Genomic DNA, 23,473 nt, shown 5'->3' on the forward strand with positions numbered 1-23,473 from the left:
TGTGGGGGTCTCCTTGCTCACAGATGTTTGAACAAGGGGCAGAATTTGGTCTCAGACTTATTTCCACTGAAATGTACCCCCAGTACCAAAGATGGAGATATATAGCTCTCATTCAGTTTCAATTGCTGGAGACTACCAATATTTTAGCAAAACAAAAGAGCATAAAAAACAAAACAGTAACAGGCAAAGGTTGGCTTAGGCCACTTCAGGATACACAGCAAGTGAGGTACGGCCAGACTTGGGCGGAGGCAGTGTCAGGTCTTGTGTTCCAGTCCTGCCAAGAATTTCTGCAAGAACCATCAACATATTGGAGGTCCTTTGTTAATGTTATACCAAATTGAGAATGTTCAAAATTTAGTGACTTCAATGTTGAGAATTCATAGGTCCTGTGGAAGTAATCAAGAGACCCTTGTGTCCTTTAGCCATACCACTGGGACAAGCACAAGAGCCATGCAAGACCAGAAAGAATGGGAGTGGAGGGGATGGGGAAAAGCTACCCTAGGCCCAGCAACCTAGTAGCGTGTCCCTGGGGACTCTCCCTCTGATTCTGCTCAAGATGTGCCTTTCCAAAAATGATGGAGACACAGCCACTGAGAGAGGGAAGAAAAGTATGAAAAAGGCTAGCACGCCTTGAAATGTGTGGAGCCCATGAGAAAAACCTTGGCCATATTCTTGTTCCAGGATTCTGCCACCATTTCTTGGCTGGCTGACTTTGAACAGATCTTCAAATCTTGGTTGGTTTCTTCATCTGCAAAATAAAGACCTAAGAGGCTCAAGGATCCCTAATGGGAACAGAGACAAGGTCAAAGGAGGAGTGAGCATCCTAGAGTCGAATTCCACAAGCTGGATAAACAGGTGCCGGAGATGTCCAAAGGGCCACTTCTGCCACTAAAGGAACACAGCCACAGGGAAGCTGAAGCATGGGAGATAGGCTGGACCCTCCACAGCTCCCAGAAGGCGGTGCTGTTTGGGAGGGAAACAATGTCAGAGCTCATCTTCACACTCTTTCCAGGAGTCTGAGACCGACAGGCAGGCAGACAGACACCTCTTCAGCTGGGAGCCTACGACAGCAAGATGACCCCCTTCTTAATGGCCCCTGGCCTTTTGAGGAGGGGGTGGGCTATAGGAATTAGGAATTATTCCCACTGATAACACCAAACACAGCTCAGCAACTGCTGCCCATTAGAACATTTATTTCTCAGAGAGAAAATAAGTTTCAGACAGTCATATTATAGTAGGTAAAATTAACTTTTGTATTCTTTACAAGCATAGATTTTTCTCTGTTTATTACCTCTCTTATACCATCTGTTATAAACAATTCTAGAAAGCAAATAAAGTCACTTTCTACAATAAATAGAGCATCGTGTGCTTCACAGCAGACGCGACTGAGACACGTAGGCCCCATGCCACAGCAGGATCTGAGCCGTTTCCCATTCTAAAAGAGCAGTTTTAAAAATGAGACTCAGAAACTGAAAGATTCAAAGAGATTGAGGGGGGAAAAAAAGAGAGAAACTAAGAAAGAGAAAGTGTTAGGGGGAAGGAAGAGAAAGACACAGAAAGAGAAATAGAGAAAGCCCCGAGATTTTACAACACAGGTTGAGACAAAGGTCACAGAGTCCACAGCTGACCGACTACCTGGGGAGAGGGGGATGCGTTGGCTCCTTTAAATAAACCACACTGTGCGCATTTATAATACTCAGCCACACAATGGAGGAGGACTCCAGTAATGGAAACTATAGGCCTGAATAATTTAGAACAATATTTTACAATTATATACACCATGTCCTTCCCTAGCCATATGCTGTTGTTGTATTTTTAGTATTGTACAAAATCCAAAACCCCATCTTTTATATTATAGAGAGTTTTGTTGGTTCCCTTTAAAACTCTGGCTCTTGTCCCAAATGTATAAGAAGTTGTGGTGGTTGGTTATTTATTTTAAAAATTTGTGTGTGTAAAAATGGCAGTGATCTCCCCAGTGACTTGTTTTGTCCAAAACTCCCCTATGAAAATTTTAAAACAATTAGAAAGAACGTCAGGTTAAAAATCAACATGGCAATCAGTGGCCTGCAACCTGGCCCTGCGACTTTGGTGCTTAAGAAGTAAAAAGAAACACCCAGAGAACAGACATCGAAGCCTCTTAAAGTTGTGGTGGTTTGTCAGTCAGCATTCCCTGTTTCACAGTTTTTTCCTTCTGTTTTTAGAAGGTGATGGTGGGGAGGGGATTGAAAGAAAAGGAAGAGGACAGAGGGTCTGAAATAAAAGTGTTGAGTTCCCTGGAGTTCAGAAGTGGGAGCAGCAGAGGCTGGGCAGGCAGAGCACAGGATAGGAAGATGCTGGACTGCAGGAACCATGCCACTCATGATGGTGGAGAGGGAGGCTACAGGCTGCAGTTGCAGGAAAGGAAAAACCCATGAGAAGAGGAGAGGAAGGATAAAGGGGCAGACCCAGCTCCACCCAACAACCCTTGACATCCAATTGGACAGATGGACACATCCATTCAGCCTGCTCTGCTGACAGGAACCCACCTAGCCTCAGCCCACCCCTTGGCAAGATAGGGAGAGGGCAGGAGGGGCCCCACCTCAATCCAAGGGGCAAGCTCTCACAGCCTGGCTTTAGATGTGAAGGTCAGTGGGTGAGGGAAGGGCAGGAGGACAGGAGGTGTGTGCTGGTGGAGGGGTCACCCGAGTGGTAGGCTGGCCTCTGTTCTGGGCCCTGACGAGCCATGCGAAGGCGCCTACCTAGCATAGCAGCTGGCCTCAAAGGGAATGAGACATAAGAACAAAAAAAACCAATTTGGTGATGGTTTCTGTCAGTTTGGCACAAGAGAAAGTAAGGAAAGGAACATGGGAAAAAGACTGGGAAGAGGTGCAGGAAATGGGACAGGGAAGAGGTGTGAGAAAGGGTGATGGAGGCGGAGAGAGGGTGAGCTCACTGAGATTCCCCGCAGGACCCTAGTGTATCCACAAGCACCCTGGGGTCAATGTCAGAGCCTCACTCGCCCTGAGGTGTAGTTAGTTGGGAGTGGGGTAGAAAGGGTCAGGCACACCCTTGAGAAAGAGCCCAGGACTCCTCGCCTTCTGGGGCCAGGTCCATCTCCTCAGCTGGGCCTCACAGCTGTTTCTACTTCTAACTAGTTATTCAGTGGACTAGGCCCTGAGGGAGCTCAGGTGGGAGTTTTTGGCACAAAGCAGGCCCACCAGTGGAACCATGAAGTTCATCAAAATTGGGGCCCTGCCCTTGGAAAGGACACAGCCCAGTCCTTGGCCTGCTATAAAAGGGGGAAGCTGCAGGCCATGTGTGGCTGGGGTAGGGAGATGCTTCTCTGTGTCCCTTGGGATGGAGGCAGGGCAGACAGACACAGGCCAGGCCCCACCCTTACAAGTAGCTGGAGGTGACAAAGGAGTGGGGCCCCCGGACACGGCTCAGGTGGATCATTGCGCGGTCGTAGGCCACCTGCACTGACTTGCGGATGCTGGTCTTGCGACCTTCCAGCATCTTGAGCTTGTCCACGGTGTCTTCTACACCCAGGGGCAGGACTTTGTCCCTCGGAAGCCACTGCCTAAAATACAAACACAGTAAGGGGCCTAGGCCGTGGTGGGTCAGTCCCATGAGGATGGTCCTCAGGGCCCACTTGCACAGGATCAGCAAAGCCAAGGGGAAGGGACAGGAGGAGGGAGGCAAGCTGGGACACCCTAGAGAGAAGGCCACCAATGGACCTATTTTGTAGTCAGGCCCTTCCCTGGGGCCCCAAGGTGGTCACTCTGCTTAGGGCGTTGTCAGGGCCCAGGAGCCAAGAGAGAGCCGTGTGTTGTTGCCCTCTGGGATTGGCTGAGCCATCGCAGGGCTCTGAGCCTTGCCCTGCCTTGGAGAACCAGGGAGCTATGGCTAGGAAGTGGGGCTGATGCCAGGCATCAATGAACTGATCCCTGGTGGGGACTGCAGGTGAATCTAACATGTGGCTAAGAGACGAGCCTTTGGAGCCAAATCTTGGTTTGTACCCCAGTTCTGAGGCTCAGCTTCCTCATCTGCAAAATGGATTGGGAGGGAATCAATGAATAATTAAATGAGATCATATATGTAAAGTAATTTACAGAAGAATACAGAGTAAACAATAACTGGTAGCTATTACTACCCATTATTATTATCATTTTTACTAGCTAGTCCTACCTCCTTGTTCTATAGAAGCAGAGGTGAAAGAACTCCCCTGCTGGTGCTGAGAGAAACCTTAAGGTCCTCATAAACAACAAACAAGCAAGCCCCTTGCAGTGGACCCTGCACTGCCCAGAACCCTGGCCCCAGGACCAAGACATGCATTCCTGTAGCCACTGGATATACCGGCAGCTGTCAGGCTCTCAGCTGAGTTCTCTCCAGAATCACCCTCCAAGGGAGCTGCCTGGCCCTAGGTCATCCCCCTCCTTGGGGGCAGCCAGCATTCAATGACTAGTTGATGTGGAGGTGCAAAAGCACAGCCCCAATTTCTGACACTGCTAACAATCCACTCAGCTGCAGAGCTCCCCACAGGTCAGCTGAGGCCTCTGTAGCAAGTGCATTGCAGTTCATTTTTCCTTCTGCCCAGTGCTGCATCCCTCAATCTCACACCTCTCCTCTGTAGGCCTCCTGAATCAATTTCCATCTTAGTATTTCCCAGGGAATGTGATCTCAGTTACTATTAACACTATTAATCAGCGTTGTTAGTAACATTAACTTACTATTAATATGGCAAGTGCAGGCTAGCTGCTGACAGGTAATACCCCACCTTCAGCTGGGTGGAGGCAGGGCAAGTCCAAAGTTCCTCTGTGTATCTCTCCAGCATGTCAGCATTTAAACAGCTTCCTGACTGTGCCCCTCAGCCTGCACCCTGGTGCACCATCCTCAGCTGCAGCGCCCACTTACCAGGTGCGCTTGTTGTCAAAAAAGAGGACAAGGAAGAGCTTCTCTCCAGCCTCGGCCTGTTTCTGCTCTCCCAACTTCAGCACATCCAGCGGGGGGACAGGGATGGGGACGCCATTGTGAAGGAGGCCCTCCCGGGGCATCTTGGGATCGATGATCTGGAGGTAAAAAGGAGATGGCACTCAGCTGCGAGTGGACAAGGTGAGCGGGGCACCCTGCCCCAGGACTAACCACTAAATACCCGCACCAAAGCTATGCAGGGGCTTGGCTAGATTCACAACCAAGTGGTGAAGAGGCTGACCTCTTCCATGACCCTCAATACCCCAAAATGGAAATCTGTACTGTTTCCCTAGCTCACTGTCCTAATCCTCTGGCCCAGTTCTTTAGATGAGGGAGCATGCTCCTCGAAATGTCAGGGCCCAGAGCTGAAACAGAAGTCATGGGAAACCAGCATGGGGGAGTTAAAATTGAGTGGGGTGTCTCTGATGTCCAGGTCAGACAGGCAAACTCTTTTCTCTCAATGTCCCTTAGAGGAGAGGAGTGGAGACCATTGTTTTCCTGTCGATTTCCCCTTAGAACTTTTGCAATCCACTTTAAATGCTCCAGGTCCTTCCCAGATACCATGAAGAAGGTTCTGCATCAGCAGGAGGGCCCATCCTTCTTCCAGTTCTAATCTAACAGAGCCTCTGGTTACCCACTGCCTTCATGTCTTACTATAATCCTTCCTGGTGCTTGGATCAGATACATTTATCACACTTTCACGGTAAGATCAGAGAGAAGGTAGAAGACTGAGCTAGCAGGGTTGCTGGAGAGGGGAGAAAGATGTGGCTGGAAATAAGGGCCACTAGAAGAATGAATCCTTGAGGTTGTATGTTCCACAAGGGCAAGGGCTCAGCAAAATGCCTGATCACACATTAACACATCAACAAAACAACAATTCTCCACCTCTATGGAGCACGTACAAAGTTACCAAAGCTCCTAATTATTCACACATCACCATCTTATTTCATCCTCTTGCTCATGCTGAGAAGTCTTCTGATACGTATTAGCTGACAAAGAAAAACACCAAGCACAGAAAGAGGATGTAGCTGGCTGAAGCCATGGCTGGGACTAAAACCAGGCACTTGAACATGGTTTGGGCCTCTGCTGCCCACTGTCTCCTACACAGCTTCTCTTCCAGAGCAGCTGGCTGACAATCTCTATGTGCTAAGGCCAGAGAGACTTGAAAACTTACTGAGGAACCAGCTTTCTCCAGAGATGGAGCAATCTTCATTTCTGTAACCTGTCCCAAGGGGCTTCTCTTAATAAACTACTCTATTATTTACCTTTGGGTGTCTGCCAGCCTCCCAACATCCTTCTCAAGACAAACAGCTGAAAGCAGATGCTCTGGTTAAGAGTTTACTCTAAGGAAGAACCACGCCTGCCCTGCTGTGAGATGTGGTTAAAACTCTATCTCCTGGCCTGTCTGTCTCTCCTAGGACTGACGCCAAAGGTACTAGTGAAACCACCATATAAGCCCTCCTGAGCTTCCTCGATTACCGAACAAGACATCTTTCCTCTTGACTAAGTCACACTGGTTCATGCCTTGGAAAATGGGGAAGACAGTGAAAAATTTCCCCCAAGGTGGGTAAGTCTGCCACTTAAAGAGAGCTCTTCTTCCTTCTTAAAGAAGATATAGGCAAATGTGTCCCAAATAATAAATAATGGTACATTCACGCAAATGTTATACAGATGTAAAACAACATAAAAATAAATCACATGATAAACTTTCAACATATAATAAATGTGTACATACACTGTTACAGCTATAACATTATAAAGAGTAAAGAGAAGGAATGATACAAAATGCTTACAGTCGACATATTAGAATGGTAGACATTTGTGCTGCTTTTCTCTATTTTTCCAAAACTATTATAATGTAGATATGTTACTTTTATAGAAAAAACAAAAGCGATTTTCTTAAAAAAACAAGAAACTCCCCCCACAAATTTAAAAACCATATATTCACTACGGATGCAAGCATAGTTGACTCTTACACATGGTGATTAGGAGGACCGACTCTATGCGCAGTTGAAAATCTGTGTATAACTAACTTTTGAACCCCCCAAAACTTAACTACAGTCATCCCTTAGTATCCCCAAGTGATTAGTTCCAAGACCCCTGTGGTTTACCAAAATCTGTGGATGCTCAAGGTGCTTATAAAAAATGACGCAGAAGAATGCATACAGTTGGCCCTCCGTATCCGCAGATGTGAAACCCGAGGATATGGAGAGCCAAGTATGTATTTATTGAAAAAAATCTGCAAACAAGTGGGCCCGCGCAGTGCAAACCTGTGTTATTCAAGGTTCAACTGTACATATTCAAGTAAGCACAGGAAAACAAATGGGAGAGCATAAACCAAAATAAAAACACAGGTTGTGTTCAGGTGATTAGGTTTTCAGGTGGGAGTTGAATTTCTTTAATCACGAAAGAAAATAATTAAAAAAAAAAAAGAGGAGACTAGTTTTAGATGAGTTTTGCATTTGTGTAAGATTTAAAAAAACCAAAACCAAAACCTGCCCAGCCTTAATCACTTTTTCAACTACTAAGCTGGGAGTCTCAGGGACAGCAGGGCTCAGGGCTCAGAACCTTGTATGGACAGCCCCAGGCCGAAACATCCTCTGCAGCTGTCAGTGTGGATTCCTGCACTTGCCACTGCTAAGGAAGAAGTGAGGCAGGCAACATTGGCTCCGATATGGCTCCAGCAAGTTGTATAACCTTTTGGAGCTACAGTTTCCTCACCTGTCCAAAAAGGATCAGAGTTCTTGCCCTCTTTACCATAAGAAGCTGTTAGACAGGAAAGAGCCCCAGACATGAATAAGCTGGGAGAAGCCCAGAACTCTGTGTGCACAAACGAAGTTGGTGGGGTAGTTCTCAAACATGGCTAAAGATCATCTGGGAAGCTTTTTAAAAAATATTCATGGGTTGGTCTGGCCTCAGACAGTCTATTTTGGTAGTTCTGAGCCTCAGTATCTGCACTGTTTAAAAAAATTCCCCCAAATGATTCTGACATGCCCCAAAGATTAGAATCGGTATCTTTCAGAGCCAGATGGACATTACCTTCCCAATACAGAAAGAGTTCTAAGAAATAACATTCAAGGTGGTAAGAATGGAATTTTTAGCTTACTTCTACTATGGAAAAAATGTAAATTTTAACTACTGCTGGTGGGAGTATAAACCAGAACTAACTTTCAAAAGGGCAACTTGACAATATGTATCAGAATTTTGCAAAGACTTTGCCCTAAGAAGGCACTCCTAAGAATTCCCTGTAAAGACATAATCATGGATGCGCACAAAGGCAAAGCTACAGTGATGTTTATTGCTAGCTGTTTATCATATGAAAATTTCTAAACAATTTAAATGACCAGCTAGGGAATAGTTAAAATAAGGTAAATACATGCATATAACTAAAGATAATGCAGTCAATAAAGTGATGTTGATGAAGAATGTTTAATGACATAAGCATGCATGTTTATATGTTGTTAAGTGAAAGGAAGGCTAAATGGAGTATAGTCTCTTATATATGCATATTTATGCATTAATCAAACAAAAAAAAAAGGTTGTGTATATATACACCAAGAGGTCATTTCCGTCTGAATAGACAGGACTGTGGATGATTTTGAACTCCGTGGCTCAGAACACAGGCATCACACATTTTAAGCCCTGGGCTCAAACTGCAACCTTGCCACTTAATAGCTAGATGACCATGGGTAATAAATAGATCCTCAGGTTTTTTTCCCTATGAAATGAAAATAACCATACTCTTCTCAGTATTAAAAAACCTTAGCATGACAGATGTTTAATAAAACATCTAAGTATGATTAGCAGCTTTTAAAATTCTCTACAATGAGCACATATTACTCTTATGTATTAGCAAATAAATAAATCCCTAAGAGCCCTAGACTCTGTCTCCCCAAAGCTGGGATCCTTGCTGGACTGACCCACCCGAGGCTGGGGCACAACCTCCCTCCCTTCTGCAGCCTAAAGGCACTCTGACTCCCACCACACTCTGCTGGCTTGATCCAATCAGATAAGCCCCCAAGGCAAGGCAGGGGCCAGAACCGCTCAGGGGAGGGAGGAGGGTGGCATCTGGGGCAGACTCACCAAGGCAGGGTAGGAGGGATAGCCTCGGCACTTGGCCCACACCAGCTCCAGGGGCTCCAGGTCTCCACGGTCTTCAAAGGGCATCAGGAGGCTTCTGCCTGGGGGTAGGGGAGGGGAGGAGACAGTGCCCGAAGGGGACTTGGAATGGTGCCCAGGAGGCCTGCCTGTAGCCTCCATTTGACTGGGGCAACCCCAAAATGAGTAGGCCACATCCCCTCCACCCTTCCTCCTCTCTGCCCCTTCCTTAGCAGTCCTTAAACTAGATTAGAGGTTGGCAAACTTTTCCTGTAAAGGGCCAAAGAGTAAACATTTTAAGTTTCAGTTAAGTCTCTGTTGCAATTATTCAACTCTGCTTTGCAGCAGAAAAGTAGCCACAGATAATCTGTAAATTAATGAGTATAGCTGTGTCCCAATAAAACTTTGCTTCTGGACACTAAAATTTGAATTTCTTATAATTTCCATATGTTACAAAACATTCTTTTGATTTTTTTTCAATCATCTGAAAATGTAAAAACCATTCTTAGCTCGTGAGCCCTACAAAAACAGGCAATAGGCTATAGTTTGCTGACTTCTGGACTAGAATCCTAGGATAGTGTTCCTTGGAAAAATCTAACTGCTTCATCACCAGGGCCCCAGGGAAAAGGACCATAACCCAGCTTGAGCAGAGCCACGGACTGCTCTCCGGGCCTCCCCAAGTGGGGAGTCCTCATGACAGACGCTTCATAGAAAAAGATGCCTGGGACAGACATCCTAGTAAAACCTATTGTTAAGTGAGTTCTTTTCTGACAGGGTCACACCTGGCCATCCAGGTCACGTGGATGCACAGCACTCAGCAAAACCAAGCAGGTCTGCAGGTCCTTCACATACCTGCTTTTGTCAAAACCTTATACTGGTGTCCAGCCTAGAGCGGGCACTAGGTCTCTTTAGCATCCTTTGTTCTGTACCCAGTGTACTAGCACATCTGCATAGGTGTTCCACAAATGCTTCTGAAAAGAAGAACCACCTATCCTCTCCCACATCTGTAAACTGGGAACAGGGAGATGACCACTCAATCAACCAAGGAAAAAGCCCCAAATCTCAGAGTGAAAACTATGTTCTAAGGAAATAGTACCACCATCATTTACAATTTTTAAAAAACCTACTGCTAATCATGAGGCATTATTTTCTACCTATTGAGTCAATAGCAATAACAACAAATAGATAAAATCCAATACTGAAGAGGCAGGCTGCAGGGAAACTGGTGCAATCGCATACTGCTCAGGCAACTTTCAGAATGTAATTTGGTGGTATGTCTCAAGAGCCATAAAACAAAAAAAAAATGTATGAACCATCTGCTCCAGTAAATTCCTTTCCTGGGAACTTAGTCTAAGAAATAACTTTAAAAACAAATAAAAGGACATATTTTTTTAACGTTATGTATAATGTATACGTATTATGTATTATGTTAAAGTTGAAAATAACCAAATGTCTAACAATAGAATGGTTAAGTAAATTTTAAGTCACTGAGTGAAAGGTACATTGTTCTAATAATATAAGATATATAAAGACTATGTCAATATGAAAAAAGTATGATAACACTGAAGAAATAATACAGAAGAGCACGTGTTTTAGATTATCATTTTGTTAAAAAAAAAGTACCTAAAATAAACAAAGCAACAGAGAAATGAGGACAATTATGTTAAGGGGATGGAACAGTGGGAGGTCAATTTCCTTATGCATCATTTCAATAAGTATGTGGTGTTTAAAATAAGAATAAAATGTCACCACTAGAAGCACAAGGTATGTGCCAGTACCCTCCCAGTTTTATGTCAGATGTTATACAAATGCATCTAGACACGAGCCTTGCCTCCTAGGCGCTGACAGTCAGACCGCAGTGAAACACACAGGCATGCATTTTTCAATACACATACAAGAAAAAAACTGATACTAAGGGAAGATAAAGCAGTTGGGAAAGGAAAGAGCGGAAGAGAAACCCTGAAGCCTGTGTGTTAGATGAAAGCTTCAAAGACAGGGCATCCAGAGAGTGCACACCTGCCAAGGGAAGGCTGGACGGTATATTCAGAAAACAGCCTGTTCTATGCCTGCTCCACCTGACCACCACCCGGCCCCCTCCTTTGGCCCTGCTCTGCCCTTTATTCCCTTGATCTAAGGAAACAAGACCCATATATTCCATGTTTGGACCAGCTGGAGAAGAATGTCTCATGAGGGGAAGGCTGAAGGCACTGGATCACATGAAATTACAGGGTTATGTGTGAGATTCAGTGATATAGGCTATCAATGACGACTCCAATGAGGGTAGACTGGCAATATCTACAGGGATTACAAATGCACACTTCCTTCCTTCAATAAGGTGACTCCAATTCTATAGATATACTCCCCACGGATACAAAATGATCTATGTACAAGGTTGCTCACTCCAACACTGACTGTAACAAATACGTAAAAACAATCTAAATGTCCATCTGTAGAGGGCTGGCAAAGTAAATGGCACCTCGGTATAAGGGGACACCAATTAGGCAGACGACAAAAAGCACAGAAGGCTCTCTAACATATATTATTAACAGAACAAAAAGGCATGGTTTAGAGAAATATGTGTATACTAGGTTTCTCTAGTTACTCTCTTATATATACACACAAGTTTTAGCTTGTATATGTATGGATTACAACTGGAAAGCCACCAAAACTGCTAACAGTGGTAGTTCTAGGGAAGAGAGTGCTGACTTTTCATTATGCATGCTTTTGTAGCTTTCTGATTTTTGTTATCATGGGCATGTATTACCAATTCAAATTTAAGATGAATTTAAAAAAAAAAAAAGTGTGAATGACCTGGGAAGGAGGACTATCTCCTTGCCCAGTGCCCGAGGATTTGGAAGAGGTTAGGGTCTGGCTGCAGCCCACAGAGCTGGTTCTTTGGAAGGCCTACCTCCCCACCCCCATCCACCTATACACTGCTCCTCACCTGAGCCACTATAGTCAGAGTCTCCATTCACACCTTCCAGGAAGGGCACTCGAGACAGGGCTGGCTTCCCACGGCTGCGTTTGGGGGGCATGAGACCACTGCATACAAAATAGGGAGGGAGAGAGGGAGAAATGAGCAATTGCAATGACTAACACCCCTACTATTGTTCTTCCATGGCTACAAAAACCCTTCAAAGAGAATGGTTTCTCACTTTCCCCTAAAAACTCACACTAAACCATAACATACTTCAGACCAGAAAGTTCTCACAGGCTTTGAGGAAACATTTCATCCAGGTGGAAAGACTCAACCTGGAAAGAGATGTCTGTTCCCCTGCTTGGGGACCTTGAACTTCATCCAGAGGAAAGGTCACCCCAGGCATGTCAATCAATCCTTTCAGAGTTAAACAGCAGGGCCATGAAGAGGGGCCAGAATTCTTTGCTCTATGGTTCACATTGCTTGTTCTTTTGAAAGCAATTTATTTTTTTAGAGGTACAAAAATTTGCCTCTTTCTCAAATTTTCTATAAAGAACATGTCTTAATTCTTTAATTAGAAAAGACATTTTTAAATTAAAAAAAATCCACTTCTCATTTCTACTTTGTGTGAAGTTTTTCTTAGAAACGGATCTTTTTACAGGGCTACTGCAAGGAGGTAAAAGAATATGTTAGATAAAGACTAGAAGGTAATAAGCAAAAATGAGAATAGTAATACGAGAGTAGTGATATAACTGGAACCCACTCAGGCGTCAGCATCTTTTCAATAGCTCCCAATACAATTCTAACACAACCACAGTTGGGAGCCTCTAGGCAAGAACGGTGTGGCCAGGGCTTTCTTTACATCTAAACTTCAAAAAACATTAGCGCTGTATCATTTTTTCGACTACAAAAGAAATGCTTAAAAGACAGGTCAACAATCTGCAGAGGAGTAGAAATGTTTAAGAAACCTCTGGTGGGATAAGAGGAAGCCAGGGTTAGGACTGGTTGGAGAGTAGGGCTCTCCTGTTTTGTTGAATCATAACTGACTTTATCATGGTCTTACACAGAGCACCTGCACAACCAAAACTCAATGAATTAGTAACTAGTACATTGAGAGCTTTCTTCCTGCTAGTCAAAATTAGGACCCATTTGGGTAAACACAACACCCAGTTCACATTTAGGACTCAGTTCTCACTTATCCTTCAAAAATCTGTCACTGGGCATAGAGACCCTAAGGCCTTATAAAAATGTAAGATATTACATTTGGTAGTTAACATGGTAGTTTTATTAGGAAAGCCTCTCTAAGATCATATCACAGATCTGGGAAGACACCTTCAAATACAACAGAAGAGGGTTAAGAGATTAAACTGTGGAGCCAGACTACCGGGGTTCAGAACTTGGCTCTTCTATTCAGTAGTTCCGCGACCTTGAGCAAGTTATTTAACCTCTGAGGCTTGTGTCTCCCATGTGTTGCTGTGAGGATTTAATGGATTAATACACATACCAAGCACTCAATAAGTGGCAGTTCTATAGTAAATAATATATGAAGAGCAATTAGTTTCAACGTCTCACTTTAAATATTACAAACTACTAATGTTAAACTACCAAATGATGAGGTCTGCGAAAGATGAGCTCAATAAAAATAGGATGCAACACCAAAACTAGGTCTGTGTGTTCCTGTTTCATAGAAAAAAAGCACAAGTTACTTGATCATGGCCTGCATTTCAGCCGTCTCTCCAAGTTACCGAGGCCTAAGCAGGTAACCCAATCTATAATTATTTGATTTACTGATTTAATATTCCTCTCTCCCCTACAGAAGGTAAGCTCCATGAGAACAGACACCCTATCAGTGCTTAGAACAGTGCCTGGCTCATGGTAGGTGCTCAATTAATAACTAAATGAGTGACCCGCAGAAAAACAGTAAAACCCTAACCTGCTCAGAAAATCAGCAGAACAGATAAACCAAGGTGGGGGAGAGGGGTGGGATTAGTGATCAGAAGTTTTTTCAAAGTTCTAATTCTGAGATTATATGATTTTAGTTGAATTAGTAAGATCTTCTTTTATGTACTTATCACCGGTATAGGAAAAAAAAACAGAAAAAGAAAAAAATCCCTACGATTAGAGCCCCTGAATCTCCTGTTTTAAACCTTGAAATGCCACTGAGAGCCACTGAGCTAAAGAAGAAATGCCTTCCAAAGGCATTTTTTTTCCAAGGGCAATCAGTGGCTCTGGACTGGAGTCTTGCACAAAGGCAAACAAACAGCCTGAAACAGCAGGCTAACTAAAGCCTGGCCTGGCTTGCTTCTTGTAGCTCCCAGCGGGGAAGAGCACCCTTCACAGAAGAAAGAGCCCAACACACCTTCGACCTTTAGTCAAGGTCTCGGAGGGGTCAGCCTGGTAACCCCAATCCTATCCACTCCTAATGAACTGGGTTTCCAGGCACCATTTCACTGAAGGGAGTCAGGAACTCCAACCGAGGACCAGACAAGAAGCATTTTAACAAGATTCTGAAATCTCTGCTTCCTCTCTATGCCTGGTAACTGTGTTCTTTCCCATCTACTCTCCCTATATCTCTTGAGTCTGCAACATGGAGGGAGTAAGCTAGGGCAATTTTGAGACTGGGTGGGGAGAAAAAACTCAAAGTAACCATCAAAAGCTGGGCCTTGCTGCAATGTGGGACCAGTGTAGGCCCAACGGATAGCTGGGCACCTCCCATGGCCCACCAGGAGCCCAGCAGCCAGGACGGAGTGAGCACCTAACAGAACACACACCCAATATGGCTTGGAGGTGCTTCAAACACAGACACATCATCTTTTGGTACTACCCTGGGACCTTCTCTCCCCTACTCAGAATCCAGGATCCATTTGGCAGATATGTGGAGGGACCATGAGGTCAGCCTTGAAGACAAGTTGTTTTTCCTTTGTGGCACTGATAGTCTCATTTCCAAGAGTCCCACACTCCTTAGTGCCTTACAGAGCACACAATACAGAGCAGGGATTCAATAAATTCTTAGACTTGGAAGAAACTTTAAGATTCTGTCTCAGAAATCCTTCCTTCAGGTAAAAGAATGGGAAAAGAAACCTGTCCCTTCTCAGCTCAAAGATGGTGGAAAAACTGGGGCCTTTGTCTAACAAAAGGCAATTCTCGATTTCCTATCAGCTCATTTCTTATTCCCATACCACACCTCTAAAGAGGCTATTACTATGATGCCCCAAAAGACAAAGGATGAAAACATGTCTGTAAAAAGCTGAGTTTTCTGAGTGGGTCGGGGGTGAGTAGGGGACTAGCTCAATTGTTAATATCACTGGGCAACAGAGATTTGGCTGTCCCCACCCTCTAAGGCCAAACTCAGCTCCACAAACCCTGTAAAGCATCAGTGCCACTCCTCCCCTTCGAGTCATATCAGGCCTGGAGTCAAGGGTCATGCTGTTTCCTAGGAGCTACCAGAGTTACAGACCAGAGGCCTCAGGAAATAGCAGTGGTGAAGGAAAAAAAATCTGAGATAAGAAAGAGGTTCAATCAGAGAATACAAGGAGGTGGTGAAGCTGCCAACAAAGCTTTGGGGTCAAGTGTTCTTACCTGCAAGCTTCAAATGCCAGTCCACCACTGAGACCCAAACTACATTCCGAGTCAGACCCGCTTTCAGTGTGTTTTCCAAAGCCGTTGGTCACGCCTGCCAAGGACACACAGAGTGAGTGAGCCTGAGTGCAGAAAACCCTTTCCTTTGACACGTGCTGCAGTGTGTGAGCCACCCAGGGAGGGCTCAGTGAGGAGAGGTGGAAAGAATGGCTGTGCCTTCCCCTGTGGAAAATGGGTCTTGGGCAGCAGAATCTGAGAAAAGTTTGAGGAAAATGTCAGCTAGGGCAATGAGCAGACACTGCATTTCTCTTCCCATATTCAAGTTATACTTTAAGGAAAATATAACACGTAGCTTACTTGGGCTATTGTCATTTAGCTACAAAGGGAAATATCAAGACTTCCCAACTCCAGCTGGCTCATAAGTCCCTATATCTGCTTCTCATTTCAAGCCTCGATTATCAGGGAGTCTCCTCTGCCTCTTGGGGAGCCCACCCGCCTGGCCTCTTCAGATAAACACTCACACACCCTATCCATCACACAGCTGGCAACGCTAGCTTCATTCTTTTGAGATGGTGTCAGGGGAGGTTGGGGCAGGATAAAGGCTGTGTCGACCACACCCGGAGATATTAGCTGGGTTTGTCAGAGTTGAGGATGCAGGTTCTTTTCAGCAGAACTAAAGCAGACCAAATCCTCCCGGGAAGGGAAGTCAGAATTCTCTGGGTTCTAGAGTGCTGAAATACAAGTCCTTTTTCTTCCTTAAGCCTTGACCCATCCTTTTGTGAAGATAATACCTTTTTACTTATAGAGGATGCTATTAAGTATGAATGAGAGGTTTATTTATAGCAGGAAGCCCTTCAGAGACAAATAAGGACTACCTGCTCATCCCAGGGACAAGTCTCATCTCCCATGAAGCCTTCAGCTCTCCTCTCTAACTACCTAATTCTTAACCACAATCCAGAGTCCTACAAGTCTGACAGCTGAGTCAAGACCTCTAAGTTATAGACACCTTGGCCAGAAAACTGTGAGGAAAGTCACACCCATAAGAGTAGGTGTCTAAGCCAAGATATCTGGACTCTGAGCTAGCTCTGCCTCTAACATAGTGACCTCAATTTAAATCTCCAAAGCCAGCTGTGCCTTAGGTGCCTCATCTGTAAAAGATCAACACCTGTTTTTGTGAGAGTCAATGAAGATTTTTCAGAAGTATTCCTGAGCGTCAGGGAGCTGGACTGTGCAGGAGGAATAGATTCTAACAGTATGCCCAAGCAGTGGGCCTGCTCAGGCTGAATGAGGCTGATGTCCAGACCTATCACTCAATGGCAGGACTATTTAGTGCAGTGTTCTCAGTGCTGTCTGGCTGTCCCTGATATAGCTGAGAGGATGGCAACAACCATAACTGCTACCTTCTACTGCTATATGCCAAGTGCTTATACAGACTATTTCCAATCCTCAGAGCCCTGCAAAGTAAGTATCATTAACTCTATATTAGAAATAAGAAAACAGGCTCAGCGAGCCTTTCTAACTTGCTCTAGTTAATTAATTTGATACATGGCTGATAAAAAGATGCAATTTGAATTCAGGGTTGCCTAACTCCAGGCCTCAAGATCTTGCCTCAATATACCAACCTATTGCCCTAATGCAGGGAAGTCTGGGCCAGACGGGAAAGGAAGATATTGCTGGAAATAAAGTGTCAGGAAGGAAGAGAGAAAGCATGTGCTGGCCACACAGCCCCAAGCCACTACATAAAAGGACATGAGAGGGATATGAGGAGCAACAATCAAGAGCAGGTCTCTCCCCATCAAGCAAGCTGGCCTTCATATGCCACCAAAACTCAACTCCTCTGGCAATGGAGGGCCTGCACATCCAGGCCCACCTCGCTCATCCAGCCTTGGCTCCTGATGCTCCGGGAAGCCCCTCTCCAATCTATCCTTCATAGGGACTCTGTCCGTGTTTCCATGCACCTGGGTCTAAACCCTTTATCCCATCTTTGTATCCCACCCTTATCCCTCAGGACCAGCTTAGGTAGTGCCTCTTCATGAAGACTTCCCAACATCTCCACTGGTGCTGTCACCTGACACATAATCACATACTGTCCAGCACTGTGACATCTCTGCTCTTCAGGAGACCATCGAGTCTCCTCCACTACAGTTAACTCTTCCAGAGCTGAAACTGAGTCTGAGCTATTACCCGCCAGTGACCAGCTGGTGCTGGAAACGCAGTAAGGATTCTTTAGTGACCAAGCCCCCATTTTCTACTTCTGGGACTTCATCTCCTACTACCCTCTGGCTCGCTCTGCTGCAGCCACATTGGTTCCCTCACTGTTCCTCAGACATGCAGGCATGTTCCCACTTCCAGGGCCTGTGCATTTACTAGTCTTTTTGGAATATTCTTCCCCTAGTTATCCAAACAGCTCACACCTTCACCTCCTTCAGATCTTTACTCAAATGTTACCTCCTCAGAAGGCCTCCCCTAGCCACCCTCTGTAACACCACCCCAAGGTCCCCTATACCCCTTCCCTGCTGGATTTTTCTCAATTTTTAATACAAAATATAATTCACTCATTTGCTTTTAATGTATCTCCCCTAGAAAGGAGATTCCTCCCCACCCCCAGTACCTAGAATAATGCCTGACAAAACTATCTGATGAATGAGCTAAAATGAAAATAGGACCCATTTTACCATATGCAGCTTTGTATCTCCCTCAAGGCCCAAGAGACCCCCAGACACAAATTAGCCGTCTCAAAATACTTGCTCGAAGCCTATTTCCCCGGCTACTACTCAGGCCCAACTGTGAGCTATGGAGCCTTCAATGCTACTATTGGCATCTGCAGAGGCCATTAGGGAGGCAACTGATGGGCGGCAGCGGGGAGGGGTGCTGCTGGCAAGGCAAAGCAGGAAAGCAGATGAGAAGTAGCGAGAGAAGTCACAGGCGGGGTCACCTGTTTCTTCCTCCTGCTGGGGGGATCTCTCCCCATCACTCTCACTACCGCTCCTGCTCCTCGGCCGCTTCCGGGAGTGCCGCTCATCCTCGATGCTGGCAGGAGAGGCGGGAGAGCCCACTGCACCATGGTCCTCGCCATTCTCCAGCGCCCGATCTGGGCTCCTCTGCAGCTTAACCCCATTCTTGGCCTTCTTGAAGAGGACTGAGGTGCGGCGGCCCACACCACTGAGGGAGGCACTGGCAGGGGTATCGGGGGCCATGAGGGATAGTCTATTGATGCCATTGTCACTGAGCAGGTGTTGCAAGGGCTCGTTCCCTAGCTGCAGAGGTGATTTTTCCAAGAGCTCATCTTCTTCTACCTTTCTGGGCTTTAGGAATCGGCTTGGAGGTTTGCTATCATTGATGGGTTTCAGAGTGGGGGGGTCCGGAGGGGATTCTTGCTCAGACAAGGAAGGTGCAGGCCCAGTGGGCTCCAGGGTTGGTGGGGGAGGCAGTTTGGAGTCATCTGTTAGAGAAAAATAGAACCTGCTTGAACATTTTAGAAAAAGTCTGCCCCTACAAGCCAGATAATGACACAGATTACCAAGAACCAAAAGCATGAGCATTATAAGGCTTGAGAAGCATCCCAGGTCTCAGGTCTGAAATGAAGAGAATGTAGGACTAAGTTTGATCGACTAGTAGTTCTCAACCTTGGCTATGAATTAGGATCGCCTAGCAAGTTTCTTAACCCATTTCCCATTTGCCCCGAGAACATTCACCGGCAGTGCTCACGGCTACAGCATTTACCCTGAGATAACTCATGGATTACAGTCCTAACCTTACTCCCACAGTTTGCCACAAAATATCTTGCTTTTATTTTCATATCGCTCTAGTATATCCACAGTCTTTGGAAACAAATGACATCACTCTATTTATAGCATTGTTTTAGTAGTAGTATTTCCTTTTACAAGATATAGTAATTCTCAGTCGCTGAAAATGTCAAATCCTAGAAAATGTAGCATTCCTACACATGTTAACATCGTGCTTGAACAGTTGTTAGCCGAAGATTCATATGATGAATCGATTTATGTATACATTTCTGTTACATTAGGATTAGAGACAAGTTGTTTAGAAATAACTCCAAGAACAGTTTTTATATTTTATTTTCACATTGAAAACCAGTCAGATTTGTTTGCTTCAGCCTCGAAGAATGTGTTTATGTAAAATTAAATGAACGTTGGCAGCAAGTTGTACTTTTTTTTCTAAATGAGAAATGGGTTAAAAATTTCACTGCCGAGGTCCCATCCCAGACCAAACCTATAAAGATGGGATATTGTTTCTTTACGCTTACCAGGTGGGTCTGATGAAGTGAGGGTTACAAACCATTGCTCTACACTCGAGAAAGTTGAAAGCCCCGTTCAATCAATTAAGTAAGTCTCAGCTTCGCAGATTAGGGGTCTCTTTATACTCTCTTTAGACTCAAGTGTTTTCCCACCTTTCAATGTATTTTGTTTCATTATCACCCAAGTGAAGCAAGTAGGACAAGCAGAAAGAAAAGGTTTATAAATATGGAAAACTGAGACAAAGTAAGTTAAATCTGTGATTTCCAAACATCTCTATTCACTTACCATTTTGATATTTTTCAAAATTGAGACTTCTAAGATATATCCCAGACTTCTCTAATCTGAATCTCTGGGAGGTGAGCCCTGGGAATTTTGTTTGGAAACCCTCTAGGAGAAACTGTTGCAGCTGGACCACTGTACATGACTCTGTGCTGCCAAAGCCCAAGAGTGGGGATACCGGTGGCATGCTATCTGCCACATGAGGACTTGAGAAGAATCGCAATGGACATGAAGCCCTCTAATGCCAAATGTGACCTCTCAGCAATGCCCCTATTCTCTTCCAACCTAAAATGGGCCATTCCTTGCAATCATCTCTAACCTCTAGAGATAACTCCCAACCTTTTGAACTATGTGGATGGCAGGCCCTTCAAAGCCATAGGCTCAGATCCAAAGACAGGTAGCAAAGAGACAATTCTGTCCCCAGTGAAGCAGGGTGAATGGGAAGCAGCTCTGAGAATCACTTCTCCAGCCGTCTTTTGCAGTCTGGCCTTTTTGCTTAGGATGGACCTATAGACTCAACCAGCTGGGGTCAAAGCCATGAGGTAGCTTGAGAGCCCAGACCATGTTTAGGATCCTTCTTTTCTGTGCCTCCACACCACAATTTAAGCTGCTCTAAGAGCTTCTCTACATGATGGTATGAAATGAGCTGATGTTTAACTGCTATGTGTAATAAGACTATGTCAGGTGCAAAACACTGAAATGCTTCTTTACTGGTTAGTGAACAGCTGCTGGGCCCCAGCATGTGAAACTCCGTGAATATGCCCACAATTTGGCAACTAAATATCTACATCAGTGAACCTCAGGAGCCAACTCCAATACAATGGTCAATATCTACTCTGAGTAATCAATTTTGGTCTCTACCGATTGCTAAATGTTTTGAATGTCATTCCTGGGTACACATACAACTGTGAACCCCTCTGAAGGCTTCTGCTTGCCCATAAAGATCAGACCTACACTCAGGAAAGGATGATTCGACTATGGGATTTCGGTTTAACCCTTACTCCCTATCCTGCCTGCTCGTGACTATCTCTCACCTCTGTCCTCATCGTCTTCTGGCTCCTCCTGCGGAGCCTGCTCCAGCACAGCAGCATCCTCCTGGGGCCCAGCTGGCAGCTCCCCGTTGGACACAGTCTTGTTCAGTGAAGGGGGCTGTGGTGGTGGCGGCTGCGCCAGCTTCTGCCGAAGAGCATTGATCTCCCGGCGCAGCAAGCGGACGCGGCGGGTCCGGGCCCCACTGGACCGCATGGCACTCACTAGGTCCAGTTTCTCCAGCAGCTCCTTCAGCTGCACCTCTGGGGACAAATGGGCCCGGTTCTCTGGGATGAGGATGTTGTCCACTGCCAGGAAGAAGGGAGGACAGAAGGGGCTGAAGGACCCGCCCAGCTCAGGGCAAGGGGAAGGGCTGAATCCTTTGGATGCAAAATATTCTCCTGGAATGCCTGGGCCAGTGGCTTCTAGCAGCATCACTGTGGGGCCTTGGCCCTGGCACCACTGCTGCCCAGAGGGCAGACACAGGGACAAGGTCAGAATCTGGGAAACATCTGCAGGAAGTAGTTCACAGTCATGATTACGGGCTCCATGGAACAGGCATGAGGCAATCCCCCGGCCCGAGTGACTGTTTGGTTGTTGGCATCGAGAAGCAGAGAGCAGGGGTAGGCAGAGCATGGGGCTCAGAGGCAATTCCATTTTTGGTCCTCTATCTGCACTCTTCTGAATGAGCCAGACGTACACCAGGATTGCACTCCGCCTGCCCCATGCTCCAATGCCACACAGAGGGGGTCCAGGGGAGAAAGACCCGGTGAAGCTTTAGCTTTTCAAATAGACAGCTACTACCTGATTTCCCTTTCCTACCATTCAAGAAGTACTCAGTGAATTAAATTTTAATCCTTGAAACTATTCTGGCCACAAGCAGGTATATTCCAGCCTGTGCCTACCCTCAGCTTTGCTTCTATAGCCCCAAGGCCCATCCCGATCCCTGGCTCTCTGAGCTCTGTCCCTGTGCCTCAGCCTGGCCCCTCTCCTCCCCACCCATCCAGGCTTCTCACCGTCTTCCCAGGAAAAGCGGTAAAAGTCCTCCAATTTGGGTGACTCAGGCAGGTGGGTGCCCCTCTCGGGGTCATAGCCGATGTTCTCTGCCTGCCGCCGGGCATGCCGCAGGATGGCCCCTCCCAGGTCCCGCAGGCGGACAGCTGCTCGGTGGAAAATTGTGTCTTTAGCATTATACTTCATGCAGTTGGTAACTATAAGGTTAAAGTCCTCCTCAAACTCCTCCAAGGTGCGGTACAGATGGGACTCCAGCTTCCGCCTCATAGTAGAAAAATCCATTGGCTTGGATATGAATTCCAGGTAATCTGGAACCTAAACATATAAAACCTGTACAATTACAACAACCATTTACTAGCCAAACAGGCATACCCGTCACCGATACTGTTGCCTCCCTGTTTTCTGGTTTGGCCATGCCAGGCTCACTCAGAGCCCCAGGGCCCTGGCCCACCCTAACCTGCTGACCCCTCACCATGGGTAAGTCTACTAGCCTTGTCAGACACCCCCAGGTTTTGTACATCCTGAGGCCCAATCCCCTCTGGGCCTACTCAGACCCTGTTTGCAGTTCAAGAGGGGCTCACTATTTAGGAGGTGGCTGGGGGGGAGACTTGCCTCACTCAGGTTGACGGGTTCAGCGAAGATGTGTGCAGGATCCTTCTCCTGCAGCAAGTCCAGTGTTGTCCTCAGCAGAACGTTGAATGGCATCAGCTCCAGCTCCATGGCAGCCTGCTGGACCTTGATCTGTGGGTTAGGTGGGGAGAGATCAGGACACCCCCCAATTTCTGCCAAGAGGCACTGAATTTTTTCTTGATAAACTTGACTTTTATCAATCATGCAAAACATATTTTCATAGGATGTTAAGCTGACCAGTTTATGAGGAACTATCACCCAACCCACAGCCTAGAAATAATAGCAACTGCCATTATGTGGATGTCTCCTATGTATCAAGCATCATATCAAAACTTAAAGTAATAATAATTATTACTTTTGAATTAAGCAGACCCGCTCAATTCAAACCCACATTGTTCAAGGGTCAATTATACAGCTGACCCTTGAACAACATGGGTTTGAATTGAGCGGGTCTGCTTATATGCAAATTTTCCCAAGAAATACTATAAATGTATTTTCTCTTCCTTATGATTTTCTTAATAACATTTTTTCTCTAGCTTACTTTATTGTAAGAATACAGTATATAATACATATAACAGAAAATGTATATTAATCAACTATTTATGTTGTCAGTAAGGCTTCTGGTCAAACAGTAAGCTATCAGTAGTTAAGTTTTGGGGGAGTCAAAAGTTACATGCAGATTTTAAACTGCACAGGGGGTAGGCACCCCAAATTCACG

General features: G+C 45.6%; 1 protein-coding gene across 4 annotated transcripts in view; it reads right to left on the bottom strand.

Moving 5' to 3' along the window:
* Positions 1-1,173: 1,173 nt before the first annotated feature.
* BRPF3 (bromodomain and PHD finger containing 3) overlaps positions 1,174-23,473 on the bottom strand; it is a 34,102-nt gene continuing 11,802 nt past the window's right edge. For all 4 annotated transcript variants that reach the window (XM_039856068.1, XM_039856071.1, XM_039856070.1 and 1 more), the window contains exons 5-13: positions 22,738-22,866; positions 22,128-22,440; positions 21,117-21,419; positions 18,480-18,986; positions 15,545-15,638; positions 11,993-12,090; positions 9,034-9,131; positions 4,894-5,048; positions 1,174-3,559 (exon numbers count right to left, since the gene is read on the bottom strand). In XM_039856068.1, coding sequence (XP_039712002.1) covers positions 3,376-3,559; positions 4,894-5,048; positions 9,034-9,131; positions 11,993-12,090; positions 15,545-15,638; positions 18,480-18,986; positions 21,117-21,419; positions 22,128-22,440; positions 22,738-22,866 — 1,881 coding nt within the window. In that variant the 3' untranslated portion in view covers positions 1,174-3,375. The remainder of the gene's footprint in view (positions 3,560-4,893; positions 5,049-9,033; positions 9,132-11,992; positions 12,091-15,544; positions 15,639-18,479; positions 18,987-21,116; positions 21,420-22,127; positions 22,441-22,737; positions 22,867-23,473) is intronic.

Source organism: Pteropus medius, unplaced genomic scaffold (assembly GCF_902729225.1).
Source record: "Pteropus medius unplaced genomic scaffold, Ma_sr-lr_union100, whole genome shotgun sequence".
Taxonomy (NCBI): domain Eukaryota; kingdom Metazoa; phylum Chordata; class Mammalia; order Chiroptera; family Pteropodidae; genus Pteropus; species Pteropus medius.